Source organism: Eumetopias jubatus, unplaced genomic scaffold (genome assembly GCF_037043125.1).
Source record: "Eumetopias jubatus isolate StellerSeaLion01/CBP00866 unplaced genomic scaffold, mEumJub1_p1.0 scaffold_10, whole genome shotgun sequence".
NCBI classification, from domain to species: Eukaryota; Metazoa; Chordata; class Mammalia; order Carnivora; family Otariidae; genus Eumetopias; species Eumetopias jubatus.
In genome coordinates, this window is record NW_028274816.1 from 7,146,714 (window position 1) to 7,161,322 (window position 14,609).

At 62.9% G+C, this 14,609-nt stretch overlaps 1 protein-coding gene across 6 annotated transcripts in view; it reads left to right on the forward strand.

Annotated features, from left to right (window-relative positions):
- ADCY7 (adenylate cyclase 7) overlaps window positions 1-14,609 on the forward strand; it is a 54,279-nt gene that overhangs the window by 37,102 nt on the left and 2,568 nt on the right. For 5 of the 6 annotated variants that reach the window (XM_088027359.1, XM_088027360.1, XM_088027357.1 and 2 more), the window contains 17 exons: window positions 150-308; window positions 545-677; window positions 3,829-4,020; window positions 4,157-4,191; window positions 4,689-4,772; window positions 5,060-5,132; window positions 6,382-6,479; window positions 7,241-7,325; window positions 7,644-7,769; window positions 8,680-8,772; window positions 9,834-10,027; window positions 10,804-10,894; window positions 11,281-11,436; window positions 11,925-12,071; window positions 13,310-13,414; window positions 13,605-13,719; window positions 14,318-14,442. In XM_088027359.1, the coding sequence (XP_087883485.1) occupies window positions 150-308; window positions 545-677; window positions 3,829-4,020; window positions 4,157-4,191; window positions 4,689-4,772; window positions 5,060-5,132; window positions 6,382-6,479; window positions 7,241-7,325; window positions 7,644-7,769; window positions 8,680-8,772; window positions 9,834-10,027; window positions 10,804-10,894; window positions 11,281-11,436; window positions 11,925-12,071; window positions 13,310-13,414; window positions 13,605-13,719; window positions 14,318-14,442 (2,011 nt within the window). Of the gene's footprint in view, window positions 1-149; window positions 309-544; window positions 678-3,828; window positions 4,021-4,156; window positions 4,192-4,688; window positions 4,773-5,059; window positions 5,133-6,381; window positions 6,480-7,240; window positions 7,326-7,643; window positions 7,770-8,679; window positions 8,773-9,833; window positions 10,028-10,177; window positions 10,613-10,803; window positions 10,895-11,280; window positions 11,437-11,924; window positions 12,072-13,309; window positions 13,415-13,604; window positions 13,720-14,317; window positions 14,443-14,609 lie in introns of those variants that run through there. The other variant, XM_088027362.1, reaches the window with a different exon arrangement.

The following is a 14,609-nucleotide window of genomic DNA, read 5'->3' on the forward strand; positions in this document are numbered from 1 at the left end:
TCACGGGCTCCTCCTGCTTCCCAAGGCATGGTAGGGAATGCATTGTACCCACTTTGCAGATGAGGAAGCTGAGGCTCGGGGTGCAAGTGGCTCACCTGGGTCCCTCCGCAGCCCTGGCTGGGATGGGGTGACGGGACTGCTCTGCCCAGGCAGGTGCGAGAGGCCACAGGTGTGGACATCAGCATGCGTGTGGGCATACACTCAGGGAACGTGCTGTGTGGGGTCATTGGGCTGCGCAAGTGGCAGTACGACGTGTGGTCCCACGACGTGTCCCTGGCCAACAGGATGGAGGCATCTGGAGTCCCTGGGTGAGGCTCAGCAGGACCGTGGCAGGGTCAGAGGCCGTGGGCCAGCTCTGGGCTGGGCGGGGCAGGGGGGGCTGGGGGGGGTTGGTCAGAGTGGGGTCAGAGATGGAAGCGATGACCTCGCGTTGGGGGAGCCAGGCTGGGCTCTGGCCTGCTCGGCCCTGCGTGCTGTGCACCCTCTGGGTGGGTGCCGGCCTTCTCTGGGCCTGCAGCTCTGACTCGGGGCTGGTCTCCGCCAGCCGGGTGCACATCACAGAGGCGACGCTGAACCACCTGGACAAGGCGTATGAGGTGGAGGACGGGCACGGGCAGCAGCGGGACCCCTACCTGAAAGAGATGAACATCCGCACCTACCTGGTCATCGACCCCCGGGTACGAGGGCTCCAGAAGCAGTGGGCGGGGTGGGCGGGGCTGGCCGAGGAGACCCTCTGGGCCGGGACTGTGCTGGCGAGTGGGGTCCACACCCTGGGGGAAGACCCCCGTGGAGGCAGAGTGTTCTTCTCTTCCAGGCTGTGGAGAGGTGGGGGAGAGGCCCACCTGGGGTGGGAGTGAGCTCCCTGTCACTGAGTGTGTTCTAGGCTCTGCACAGCTTCTCTGGGCCTCAGTGAACTTGCAACAGCTACAGTGCCTACCTCAGGAGGAGGAAGAGCTCGTGTGAGCGAGCCGCTCACCACAAACTGGGCACCTCATAAACGTTCTAGAAATGATAGTCCCTGCTAGTTTATTTTCCAGGGGGTAGTCACTCGTTTCCTGGGTTTTGAGAGGACACATTTGTAAGACACGCTTTGGATAAGACTCAGGACAGCAGGGAATGGCCGGGGGGCCACCAGGCAGGAGCCTCGGTGTGTCGTGGGTTCTGCCCCCGTGGGTGGCCACCCCGCGGGCTGATGCCTCTACCTGCTCGGAGGCCCCGCTTCCGTCAGGACCCCGAGGCGGAGGCAACTGTTGGGCTGCTCCAAGGCGGTGGGCCCTGGTCCTGCCCCGCGCCCACACAGGCCCTGCTTTCCTGCCGCGGGAGGCCGGCTCGTCTGGCGGCCTCGGTGAATCATCCTTGGGGCTTGCTCAAGAATGTCGGCCACAGGATGGGCTCTTTACAGCTCCCTCTCTCTGGCCCTGGCTGTCCTCAGAGCTGGCCTGACTGCCAGTCTCGCGGGGTGGGGCGGGGGGGGGGGGAAGCAGAGGGCCAGCCTGCGAGCTTCCCTGGCCCCGTCATGTTCCCCAGGGACGGGAACCGCTCAGCAACCTCCCCTCCCTGGCCGTGGGCCCTGGATGCTGAGTTAGCATCGGGGGAGACCCTTCCTGGGTACCTCGGGGCTGCTTCCACCCCACAATCGTGGAATACAGTCCAGCCCCTCACCCTGTACCCCGCAGCTCTGGGCCCTGCCCTCTTCTCTGACCGCCCCCCCTTGCCCCCTGAGTGCCCTTCACCCCAGCCCCTGCCCTCCACTGCCATGCTCTTTGTGCCACAGGGCCCTTGTCACTGCTGCCGTCTCTGCCCGCAGTGCTCTCAGCTTGCTTGCAAATGGTCCTGTTGGTTTATCCTCTTTGCTTGTCTGCTGTCACTGGGAGCTCCACATGTGCAGGCTCGGGGCAGGGGGAGCGGCCTGTCCAGGCTGCCGTCCCCACGCCTAGAGCAGTGCCTGGCCGTGGAGCCGGGGCTCAGAGAGTGTGTGCCCAGAAGCAGAGCGCCGTCCTGCAAGGCGGTGGCAGGGACGGCTCTAAGCCCTCGCCTCAGCAAGGCCGCTGCGGGACGCGCAGGCGAGCTTCACTTTCAGATAAACAACGAAGTTTTTAGCATGTGTGTGTTTTTGTGCAGGATCTAACTGGGCATCCTACAGTTTCTCCAGCAACCCTACCTTCCCCATCTTTGTTGAATTTCATTTATTCACATAGCTGAACATTCAAAAAGCACGAAGGGTGTGTTGCGGGCCGTTGCCCTCACGTACTTGCCTGTAGCCGGCGCTCCCGCTGAAGGGGACAGGGTGGCGAGTCTCCCTTCCACAGAGATGCTGATGCACACTGAGGAGCCGAGGGACTGTCCTGCGCCCTCGCCAAGCTGAGGGTGGCGTGCCCCGCCCCTGCTTGGTACCTTGCTTTCTTCACCTGATGAAGGAGCTGGGAGAAGCGCCCTTATGTGTGCACAGAGGCCGCTGCACGCTCAGGGGTGCCTCCTGCTGTCGATGTGGCCGGCCTTCCCCAACTTTGGCCTCTGCAGGTTGTCCAGAGGTGGCAGGTGGCCGGTGGGGTTCACCTGCGGTCTGGTGACAGTCGCAGGTGCCCTCCCGGGGCCCGCTTCGGAACAGGTGCCTTTTTACTCAGAACTGATGGATCTTTAGTGCACATTTATTTCTCAGGAAGCCCCGGTGTGCGAGAAGTGCTAGCGACCCCGAACTTGAGCGGCTGGGGGCTGTGGGGGCAGAGCTGCCGACCCGTAAAGGGAAGACGGAGAATGGGAGCTCCCCCGACTCCAGGGCAGGTGGCTCTCGGCGCGGCACGGCTGGATTCCAGCTGGTCCCACTGGCGAGGCAGAGAGGCGCATCTCAGGGCTTAAAAATGTTTCTATCCCGAAAAGAGGCTAGAAGTTTCCAGGAAAGTTGCTGCCTGTGGCTTAGCGAGTGTCTGTGGCCGTAGATGCTGGTCCTTGTGGGTGTTTGCAGAGACCCAAGGGGACAGGGGGTAGGGGCATTTGGAGATGGTTCAAGCTTGTTTCCGGCGGCCTTGGCACTGTTTCTCTTCTCTCCCCCTTTTACAGTCCTGCCCGTCTTCCCTAGCAGGGGAAGGTCCCCAGCTCTTAGGGGGGTGGGGGCAGGGGGCCACGGAGGAGGCCGGCCGGGCTAACACCCTCTCCCTGACCTGGCCACAGCAGGCACATGGCACGTAACGCTCCCTTGCCGTGGAGTGGGGGCCGCACAAGTGGAAGTGCCTGGAATGCCGCCCAGGGGGTGGGGCTGGCCCCTCGGTTGGCGGGCTCTCCGGCTCTCCGGGCTCCTGGCCTGCACTCCTCTTCCTCCAGCTGCTCCTTTCTGGAAGGACATCTGCCAGCCACATGTGGGTGGGCTGGGTAGGATGCTTGTGGCTTTCCTGGGCACTGTCTCCCCGGGGTGTCCCCACGGGGAGAGGCTAGTGGGCTTTCAGGCCCCAAGGGGGACAGTGTCTGGTCCCACAGAGCCTCACGGGGCCGGCAGGGTCTTAGGGCTTAGGACTTCAGCCCGATCTTTCCCTGGGGAGGCGGAGAAGGGTCTTGAGGGGCTATGCACAGTTGTGTGTGATCCCCAATCTCCTGGCCGCCTGGGAAGGACAGGGCCCAAGCTGGGACCTCCTGTGCAGCCCAGCCAAGGAGTGCACCGGGCCACAGCTGGTCCCCGAGGGTCTTGCAGACCCAGCAGCGTTTCTGCAATTCTCTTTTTCCCCAGCCTGGCCAGCACTCAGGGCAGCGTGGCATTTCAGGGGGAGTGGAATGGGGGCGGGGGCCCTTCCTGGGCTGAGAGGGGAGGGGACAGGCCGTGTCTGTGTCTGCCTGCAGAGCCAGCAGCCGCCCCCGCCCAGCCAGCACCTCCCCAAGCCCAAGGGGGACGCGGCCCTGAAGATGCGGGCGTCCGTGCGCATGACCCGCTACCTCGAGTCCTGGGGCGCTGCGCGGCCCTTTGCTCACCTCAACCACCGTGAGAGCGTGAGCAGCGGTGAGACCCCCGTCCCCAGCGGGCGGAGGCCCAAGGTAGGACCCCGCCTCCCAGACTGCTCGGCACCTGCCCCATGTGTCCGAGGGTGCAGGAGATGAGAGACACAGTCCGGGGACAGACTTCGGGGGCCCCTCATGGCAGAGTAACCGCCCCCTCTCCTTTCCCTTCCAGACCATTCCCCTGCGGCGCCACCGGACCCCTGACAGGTACGTGCACTGTCCCTTCCTCTCTGTCAACCGTGGCCTGCCTTCCTGGCCAAGTCCTGCCCGCCCCCCAGTCACCCCCTTAGTGTCCGCCCCCTCCAGGCAGCCTGCCCTGACCTTCCTCTGCCCAGGAGGGCAGCTCGGAGGGGCTGTGGCTTGGAATGAGAACTTCACAGTAATGGAGAGCCTGTGGTGTCCCCACCTGGGGCCGGGTCAGTGGTTGGCGGGAGGGAAGCCTGCGGGTGGAGGGGAAGAGGCCTTAGAGGTCCTCTGCTTCTGGCTGGGCTGCTGGCCACCTGGGCCTGCCGCTTGATGCTGGGCCTCCACTTGCCCTCTCTGGGCCTCAGTGGGACCCTCCTGTTCCTTGGCCACCCCGCACGAGGCTCTGGGGCCTCCTGCAGGCATCTGGGCATCCAGACAGGGGAGCCGCCTCACGTACACTCCTGCCTTTGGGTGAGCAGGTGTGGTCCTGGGGTGATGCGCTTCGGTTTCTGATCCAGGAGCGCATCCCCCAAGGGGCGGTCAGAGGACGACTCATACGATGAGGAGATGCTGTCAGCCATCGAGGGGCTGAGCTCCACGAGGTGGGACCCCAAGGCCTCTGTTCGCCCTGTCCCCCCTCGGATGGGGGTTCCCCATACGGCCAGGCCCACCTTGTGCCCACGTGCCTGGTGGCCCAGCTCCAGCTGCATCTGTGGTGGTTCCTTTGCCTCCCTGCTGCTGCCTCCTGAGGGTGGACTTCTGCCCCCTCATCTCCCTGCTCCCCAGAGTGGGACCCCCTCCCCCATACCCTCCCCCATCTCCTCCCGAGGGCGGGCCCCCCTCTTCCCCCAGGCCCTGTGTCTCACAGCCCGTGCCTGCCACCCCTCAGGCCCTGCTGCTCCAGGTCCGATGACTTCTACACCTTCGGGTCCATCTTCCTGGAGAAGGACTTCGAGCGAGAGGTGAGGAACGGGGGCTCCAGGCCTGGGGTGGGGCGGCTACCACCCCGACGTCTGTTCAGGGAGGGTGGTGGGGAATCACCCCCGCGGGCTATGGGGGTGGGTGGGGGCCCGGTCCCGCCTTGCTTGGCCTCTCTTCCTGTTGGCCTCACTCCTGTACCTGACTTGTTAGGGATTCTCCCACTTGGGTTTGGGAGACCTTTGCTCCCCTCATATGCTAGAACCTCAGCTGATAAGGGCCAGTGCATGCCTTAGTCTGGTTCTCCCTTCTGGTTGCTATAACTACGTGCTTTTATGCCGTTCCACAACTGTTTACTTATTTATTGAGCGCCTACTGTGTTCTGGCCACGTCCCTGGCACACACGTATGTCCTTGAAACCTCACGCAGCCGGACAAGGTGGCCATTGTTACCCATTTCACAGACTTCTGGCTTCTGGTGTGGCCTGCGAGGGTGGCCCCAGGCCATGGGGCTCTGGTGCTGGGGCTTCTTTCCCCCCTCAGCCTCAAGATTGGTGGTGGTGGTGGGGTCTTTCTCTGGCTAGGGCTTCCTGAGTCGGGGCTCCCTCGGTGAGGAGCTTGGGGTCTGAGGGAAACCCGCCTGGCAGGTCTTCCAGCAGCTGTGGGACCCTGGGCAGGCTGCCGGACTCTCTGAGCCCCGGTTTGCTCACCTGCAGCAGGAGTCCCTGTGGCTCGAGATCATGAGATTGTGCCTGGTGTAGGGGCATGAGCTGCACGGGGTCCCCCTGCCCACTAGCTAGGGGCTCAGGCCCGGCCTTACTCCTGGGTTTGGAGGGGGAGGACAGACCCTCCACTAGCCCCAGAGCTCAGACTTGGTTTCTGTCCACAAACTTGGGGCCATAGGCTTCTCAGGGACCTGGGAAATAGAGTCAGAGATCTGGATGGGGTGGGGGAGGGGAAGGGATCAGCTCTAAACGTCAGGGAACAAAATGAAGGTCATTTGGTCATGATGATGTCCCATCATCACCTGGAACTCAAGGAGTATGTGAGGTTTGTTTTAAAAATTTATTTGTTTTAGAGAGCACACGTGCACAAGAGGGGGAGGGGCAGAGGGGGAGGGACAAGCGGGCTCCCCGCTGAGTGGGACCCCGAGATCATGACCTGAGTCGAACGCTTAACCGACTGAGCCACCCAGGTGCCCCCAGGGTTGTGGGTGTGAGTTTTGATTAACTTAAGCCGGGGTGGGCCGTGAAGGGGCGGAGCAAGCGGCCCTGACCATCGCCCTCACCCCCAGTACCGCCTGGCGCCCATCCCCCGGGCCCGCCACTACTTCGCCTGCGCCAGTCTCGTCTTTGTCTGCATCCTGCTGGTCCAGGCCCTGCTCATGCCCAGGTCAGTTGGGGTGGGCGGGATGCGCGGGCCCGCGGGATGGCAGAGCCCCCAGAAAACCTGTGTGCGCTGCCCGACTGGCAGGAGGGGCCCGGAGTCCCAGAAACTGGACCAGGAGCTGTGGTCCACACTTGGGCTCGCCAGTGCTTATTTTTGTCTCCATCGAATGTGGGCGTCCTGTCAAGACGCAGGCCTTCCCAGTCCCCTGAGACCTGTGTGGCCCTGTGGGCGTGTGGCCTGAGGCGTCCGCCGTCCCAGAAGGCAGACTCCCAGAACCATAGCCACCTCCACCTCCCTCTTAGATGTGGGAAACTGAGGCTCAGAGGGCTTCTTGCCCTATCCGGGTGCACGGCTCCTGTTGGCGGGGGACAGGCGGGGTTGGGGGGTAGGTCACAGGGAAGGAGTGAGGTCAGCTACGTGGTGGTTTCTGGAAGGGTGGTGAGGCCAAAGGATCCACTAGGATTGGGGTTTAGGATGTGCTTCCTAAATACAAACTAGGAAGAAGCCCTTCCGTCTGGTACTTCCGTGGCGGCCGTGGGTCTGAAGGCTGCGTGCCCACCACTTTCTTAGATGCGTGGCCCAGGCCTCGTGCACGAGTGGGGCAGCTGGACCACAGGGCTCAGAGATCCCCTTTGCTGTGTGTAGATGGCGGTTTGGGGGGGCAGGAGGCGGCTGAGAATTGGGGTGCTGGGGGTTGGGGAGCATGCCTGTGGCTTGGCCCTGGGCCGACGGTCCCCCCAGAACTAGGGTTTTGTGCTCTCCAGGATGGTGGCTCTGGGTGTGTCCTTCGGGCTGGTGGCCTGTGTGCTGGCGCTGGTGTTGGGCCTGTGCTTTGCCCACGAGTTCTTGGTGAGTGGGAGCCCTTGACCAGGCACTTGGCCCTGCCCCGCCGGCCCTCTGCGCCCCTCCTGCGCCGGCGACAGTTTGCAGAGCGCTTCTCCCAGTAATTCCACCTTCCCAGGCTGCCGGGGGGGCCCCCCAAGCGGCTGTGGCTGTCCCTGGCCCCGAGGGTGGGAGCGTCCCTTCTGTCTGTGCACCCCGTGTGTCCTGAGCTCTGGGCCTGAGCTCTGGTGGAGCTCTCGGGAGCCCTCACGTCCGCTGGGCCTTTGTACCGACGGGACCTTGTCCCGGTGCTGGCGTTGGCCCCCTGACCCCGTGCCTCCACAGAGGTGCTGCCCGGCCCGGGGGATGTTGCAGGCCATCTCCGAGAGTGTGGAGACTCAGCCCCTGCTGCGCCTGTCCCTGGCCGTCCTGACTATTGGCAGCCTGCTCAGCATTGCCATCGTCAACCTGGTGGGTTCTGGGGGGTGGGTGGGGACGGCGGGCCCTGGCGAGGAGCCCTCCTGCCCTGTGCGTGCTTCCTGCGGGGAGGGGGGAGCCAGTCCTTGACCCTGGGCACCCTCAGGTTCTTGAGTCCCACAGTCTCCTGCCCGAGATGTGCATCTGGTGTAGCTCTCTGCAGGCCCCTGTGGGCGGGCTCCGCAAGGCCCCTGACATGGGCCCGGACTCCTTCCGCTTCGCTTTTCACCCGAGGACCTGGGGCCCCCAGAGAGTGTATGTGGCCAGCCCCACAAAGACAGGATGTCTTGAACCACCAGTGTTCTTGGCATCTTCGACCCTCTTCAACCTCATCCTTCTACCTGGGGAGGCCCTGGCTTACTCTCTCTGGGACTCCGTTTCCTCGCTAGGGTGAGTGGCCCTGGGCACAGGCCGGGGAGGACACTTGAGCCCCTGCCTCTCAGGCCTGGCTCGCGTGCTCAGTGCTGCGGACAGCCTGTGTCCCTGCTGGTCCTCCCAGCTCTGACCTCTAGAGCCAGGGGCTCTCCGTGTCCCTGAGACCCTGTGACCACCACACTCAGGGTTGCCTGGGGAGAAGGGGGCTCACTGACTATGCTGATCCCAGCTTCTCCCCTGCCTCCCCCAGCCCCAAATCAGCCTCTGATGCTTTGGCGATGGTGCACATGGGGCTTCATTTTACATCCTCCTCCTCCCCGGACCCCTCCCCTCTGGGAAGTGGTTGCCTGTGGCTGGGAGTCGGGGCACCGCGGCTCTGGGCGTGCCTGGAGCTGGGCCTGGCAGGAGACGATGGTGCTGCTCATGGAGGCCTCTGGCCCCTGCCGACCCCCGGCCCCGCTCAGCCCTGGCAGGGCCTAGAGTCCCAGGTCCCTGGGCCACCCCTCACGGTGACCTGTCTTCTCTGTAGCCGCTGATGCCTTTCTCGGCCCCGGGGCTGCCTGCGGGCAACCAGACGAGCCTGAGCCCGAGGCCTGGGAGCAACACGTGCGGGCTCCTCCCGGTGAGTGCTGCGGGGCCCTGGTCCGGACGGCTGCGCCCCGCGTGCTCCCGCTGGGCCCTGCTCCTGCGCAGCGCCCCGCCTGAGTGCCTGAGGCCACGGGGTGCGGGGGGAGCGGAGTCCAGCCCCTCCCAGGAGATGGACAGAGCAAGGCCCAGCCGGGGCCGAGGTGGCCTCTGGTCCTGGAGGACACAAGGGCTTCGGGGCCCGTGCTGCTTCATCCAAGGCGCGAGGAGGGGCCCCGAGAGGTTGACTGGTTGGCCTCCACCAACCATGGGTGGTGGAGCCATGACTGGCGTCAGGCAGGCCGACAGCAGAAGCCAGGTCTGGGGAGCCCTGACGGGCGGCAGCGGAGCGGGGGGGGGGGGCTTCCGTGGGCCGTGATGAATTTTGATCTGGTCTCTGAAGGGCAGAAAGGTTCTGGGACAGGGAGAAAAGGGAGGGAGAAGAGCTGAGGCACGCAATGGGAGCCCGCAGGGCTTCAGGCGGTGGGGTCGTGGGGAGGCACAGGGACAGTCGGGACACGGAGCTGGAGGGAGGTTCGATCTCGATCGGGGGTGGGGGGGGAGGCTGAGCGCCAGGATAGGGAGCTTGGTCTCTCTTTTGGGGGCAGTGGGGAGCCACAGCATGATCTTGAGCGGGAGGGGAACATGGGCAGTGATGCTGTTTGGGAAGGGCGAGCTCGGGGCAGAACTGGAGGCGGGGGGGCTGTTCAGGCGTGTGTGTACCGTTGCCCTCACCTTTGTCACATCCACAGACCACTGCAGTTGGAATTACTTTTTTTCCCTCCCTTCAGTGAGTTCACCTACCATAAGTAGAAGTAAAAATAGAGTAAAAACAACACGATGCTCGAAAGTTCTAGATTCTGTCGTCTGCTCTTTGCTAAGAAAGGAGGTCATCAAGGCAGGAGGGTAGTGTTGCAGATGCGCTGGCCCTTCGCGGCCCACCCCCCCGGGGGCTGGAAAGGGGCTCGGAGTCGGGGTGCCGGCGCTAGAGGTGCCCCGTCCTGGTGACCTGGGTCCAGGAGCTGCCTCATGATGACCAACGTCCCCCCATCACCCCAGTATTACACCTGTAGCTGCATCCTCGCCTTTGTCGCTTGCTCGGTCTTCCTGCGGATGAGCCTGGAGCTGAAGGTCGTGCTGTTGACCGTGGCCTTGGTGGCCTACCTGGTGCTCTTCAACATCTCCCCGTGCTGGCAGTCGGACTGCTGTGGCCACGTTGTGGACAACCTCACCGAGACCAATGGGACCCTCAGGTGGGGCCCGAAGCACCCCGTGTCCCCCTGCCCGTCTCGAGTGTGGTCCATGGGGTGCCACGTCAAACCGTGCTGTGTTGGCCTTCACAGTGCCATTGGCCTGGACACCTGGGGGCTGGGCTGGCAGGTGGCATGGTCTCTGTTTTACAGGAGGGGGCGTGATGGTCCCAGGTCTGTACACTCAGAGCTGGAGTGTCACTCATCTGCAGGTTCTCTGGGGATTGTCCCGAGTCCCACGGAGGCTTCCTGGGTCCTTCTGTCTCTACACCATTCTTGGGGTGCGGGGGGGGAGGCTTCAGCTCTAGCCTGGTCCCCCTCCTTGAGCCGTGTCCCGGATCTCCAGAGTTCTGGAAAGAACAGTTGTCTCTGGTCTGTCCCTGGACTGGTGGCTGAGCCCTGTGGCGTGGGAAGGGATGGCGTGTGTGTGCTTCTGGGGGCTCTCAGCCCCAGGTGGGTTGAGGAGAGGGGCCTGGCTCCCCTTGGATTTGGGGGCCCAGAACCAAATCTGCTCCCCTGGGTCTGCTGACAGCTGCAGTCCCTGACTTGGAGGAGTGCTTGGCTGTCCCCTCACCTGCCTGGAGTGCTTTTCCTTCAGGCTCCATCACTTCAGTGAGGCCTCCCCCACCTCCCAGTCAGACCGTCTTCTCTTGCCACCCCGAAGTCGCTTGTTTTGCGTCTGTGCCCTGAGGATGTGAGCTGACGGCAACTGTCGTCCCGGGCCTGCGTCTGAAGGCCGGGTGCGAGCGACTCTGGCCTTTCCCCTTCGTGCCCAGCAGCTCCCCGTTGTGTGTGTGGAAGGACGCGAAGGCGATGACCAATTTCTACCTGGTTCTGTTCTACGTCACCCTTCTCATGCTCTCCAGACAGGTACGGCCTTGTGCTCAGCAGGGGGGCGGGGGGGGGACACACAACCAGGCCGGGGCGTCTGCAGATTTGGGGCTGCATGGGAGGCAGCGCCCAGCCCCGTACGGAAGCCCTGGCCCCCGGGGGCAGGGGTCGCCGGGTCCTCACCTCCCTGCATCCCCTCCCCACAGGATGCCAGTGACATTTGGTCACGTGGGTCACTTGAGAACCGAGTCCCAGCTGACTGGCATTCTGGGGCCACAGGGAAGTGGCCGTTGAGCTGGGGACATTAGCCAGGGACGCAGGGTGGAAGCGCTGAGGGGCTGGCTCAGCGGGCCCCGGGGCTACACGGGTGTCCCCGTGTCCCGGCTCAAGGCGGCCAGGACACCGATGTTGCCCGCTGTCCGCAGATTGACTACTACTGCCGCCTGGACTGTTTGTGGAAGAAGAAGTTCAAGAAGGAGCACGAGGAGTTTGAAACCATGGAGAATGTGAACCGCCTTCTTCTGGAGAATGTCTTGCCAGCCCACGTGGCCGCTCACTTCATTGGTGACAAGTTAAATGAGGTGTGGCGCCGGCGGGCGCTGGGTGGCCCAGGGTAGGGGGAGACGGAGGGTACCTGGGGCCCGCGGTTTTCACCCCTGGGACGTGGGGCCGCCCGGGGGCGGGTGGTTTGGGCACCAGCTGCGTGTCCAGGCCTCTGTGGTCCGGTTGGTCCGTGCGGATGAAAATGTTTGTGGCTCACGGGTTCCGTGCCGCAGCGGTTTACGGAAGAGGACCCAGGCCCCCTGACTGTGACCTTGGCCCGCCCCCCGGGGCTCTCAGCCTCAGCCCTGGGACCCAGGGTAGTGCAGAGCCAGAACCACCCCGAGCCCGCCCCAACCAGTGCACTCAGATGGGAGTCTCAGGCGTAAGGCAGGCCGAGCGACACTCACGTTGCGCCCCCGGGCCCTGAAAGTTTCGTGGGACGGCCAGGGGGCCGCGTCCCTGTGCTTGCTTGTCCCCCCGCCCCGGCCGGCTGGCGCAAGGTCGTCTTCTGCCCGCCCCCATCCAGGACTGGTACCATCAGTCCTACGACTGCGTGTGTGTCATGTTCGCGTCCGTGCCGGACTTCAAAGTCTTCTACACGGAGTGCGACGTCAACAAGGAGGGGCTGGAGTGTCTGCGCCTGCTGAACGAGATCATCGCCGACTTCGATGAGGTTCGGCCTGGCGCGGAGGGCAGGGTGCGGGCCCCCCCAGATCAGGAGAGGGACGCGTGCGCCTTTCTCCCATGTTTCCCTCAGTAAGCGCTTTGTTACCTTCTCTGCGAGGGGCAGCCAGCTCAGGTCAGATGTAGGTCCTTGAAGAAGGCAGCGGTGCCCTTACCTGTGGTTTGCTGACCGCGTGAGCTGCGCCCCGGCAGCAGATGACCCCCCCTCCCGACACACGGCCAGGAGGTCGGTAGTGGCCGAACGCCGTGTCACAGTGTCCCCGTCATGTGCCTCACCTCATCTCATCACCAGGAGGAGGAGGAACGAATGCAGTACAGGAAGAGTTTTTGAGAGAGGGACCCTTCACGTAACTTTTATCAGGGCGTGTGGTTCTGTTGTTAATCTTTCACCATGCCTGATTTCTAACTAAACCTCATCACAGGCGAGTTCGTGGGCCAGAGAGCACACGCTGTGGAGGGCTTGGGACCCTACGGTGCCAGGCAGCCACCGGGGTCTGGGAGTGGGTAAGGGAGGCTGCTGTAGTTTGAGTCCCAGCCAAGCCCATGCTGCCACCTCTTTCTGAGGAAGTCCGTCGGCTTGGACTTCATTTTTTTTTTTTTTTTTTAAGATTTATTTGATAGAGACAGCGAGAGAGGGAAAACAAGGCAGGGGGAGTGGGAGAGGGAGAAGCAGGCTCCCCGCTGAGCAGGGAGCCCGATGCGGGGCTCGATCCCTGGGATCGTGACCTGAGCCGAAAGCCAATGACTGAGCCACCCAGGTGCCCCTGAATTTTTTTTTTTTTTTTAAGAATTTACTTAGAGCACACAAGCGGGGGACAGGGCCAGAGGGAGAGGGAGAGAAAGAATCTTAAGCAGACTCTACACTCAGCGCGGAGCCCGATGTGGGGCTCGATCCCAGGACCCTGAGATCATGACCTGAGCTGAAACCATGGGTCAGATGCTTAACTGACTGAGCCACCCAGGCGCCCCTTGGATTTCATTCTTAGCTGTGAACATTCGACATTCCTGGGTAGATCCTGTTGGGCTGTGCTTGCTCCTTAAGAATGAGAGTCCTGACGCGAATAGGAGGACCAGGCAGCAGGGACAGAACCAGAGACCTCGTCCCTGCATGGACTCGGCTGTCCACTCACAAGGGAAGGCCGAACGTGAGAAATGTCGGCATTAGGAGCAGTGGCGGGAGGGACCCCAGCCCTTCTCAGACCTCGGGGTGTCCCTTTTGTCCTGCAGCTGCTCCTAAAGCCCAAGTTCAGCAGCGTGGAGAAGATCAAGACCATCGGCAGCACGTACATGGCAGCTGCGGGGCTCAGCAGCCCCTCAGGGACTGAGAACCAGGTACTGAGCTGAGCTGGTGGCCTCACGTCCCAGTCCCCCGCTAGGGGGGATTCAGCAGGTCCCAGGCCTGTCCTATGAGGGAGGGGCAGAGGCCCTCACAGTTCAGCCTCCTGCCGGCCTGACACGCAGTGCAGGCGGGAAGTCGGGGCAGGGGACCTGCGGCTCCCGTGCGCAGCGCTCTGTCCCGCAGGACCTGGAGCGGCAGTACGCGCACATTGGCATCATGGTGGAGTTCAGCATCGCCCTGATGAGCAAGCTGGACGGCATCAACCGGCATTCTTTCAACTCCTTCCGCCTCCGAGTTGGTGAGGGCCCAGAGAGCGGGGCCGGGCTCGGGGAGGGCGGCTGGGGCCCATGCCTCCTGGCAAGCGCACGCTCAGGCCTGACGGTGCACTTCACCGTCTAGCGGGAAAGCCTTGAGAATGCCTTCTTGGCCTTGCAACGCTGGCGACAGGGCAATTACTTTTTCTTGGCATTGTTTATAAAGTTAGCTTTGGAAGTTTTGAGTAGATAGAAACAGAACCCTACAGAAAATGGAGAACCCCAAAATCACTTTCTGTAAATCTTACAACGTCCTGAGAACAAAGCCAAGTTATTGACCTAACTACTCCGTGTTAGCTACAGGGCTGGTGCTCACAGCCTGTTTGTTCTTGGTTGGGAGATGAGCAGATACTAGAAAAGTGCTAACTGCAGCCCAACTTCTGGAGCAAGCAGCCGGAAGAGGGCCACCCGGGGAGTGCCTCTCATGCACCCCAAATGAGCACTCCTGTCATGGGCTTGGGAAGCACCCTCTAGCCATTTCAGAGGTTGGTCAGTGTTGGTCAGTGTTTTCTGTGGCTGCTGCTAAGGGCAGAGCCTCAGGCTTGGCCTCCCTGACCCGCCAACTGCAAATGTCCCCTTCAGGCATAAACCACGGGCCCGTGATTGCTGGAGTGATCGGGGCACGAAAGCCTCAGTATGACATCTGGGGAAACACGGTCAACGTTGCCAGCCGGATGGAGAGCACTGGAGAACTTGGCAAGATCCAGGTACAACCCAGCTGGGGAAACTATGACCACAGGGGGAGGAACTTTGCAGAGGCGCGGGGACCCGGGCATCGGTCAGCAATGTGACTCCAGCCCTGACGTGCTTCAGGGACACCAGACGTGTGCTGCTTGGGGCTGGTTTCTGCCTGACCCCCCACAGCGGGTGTTCT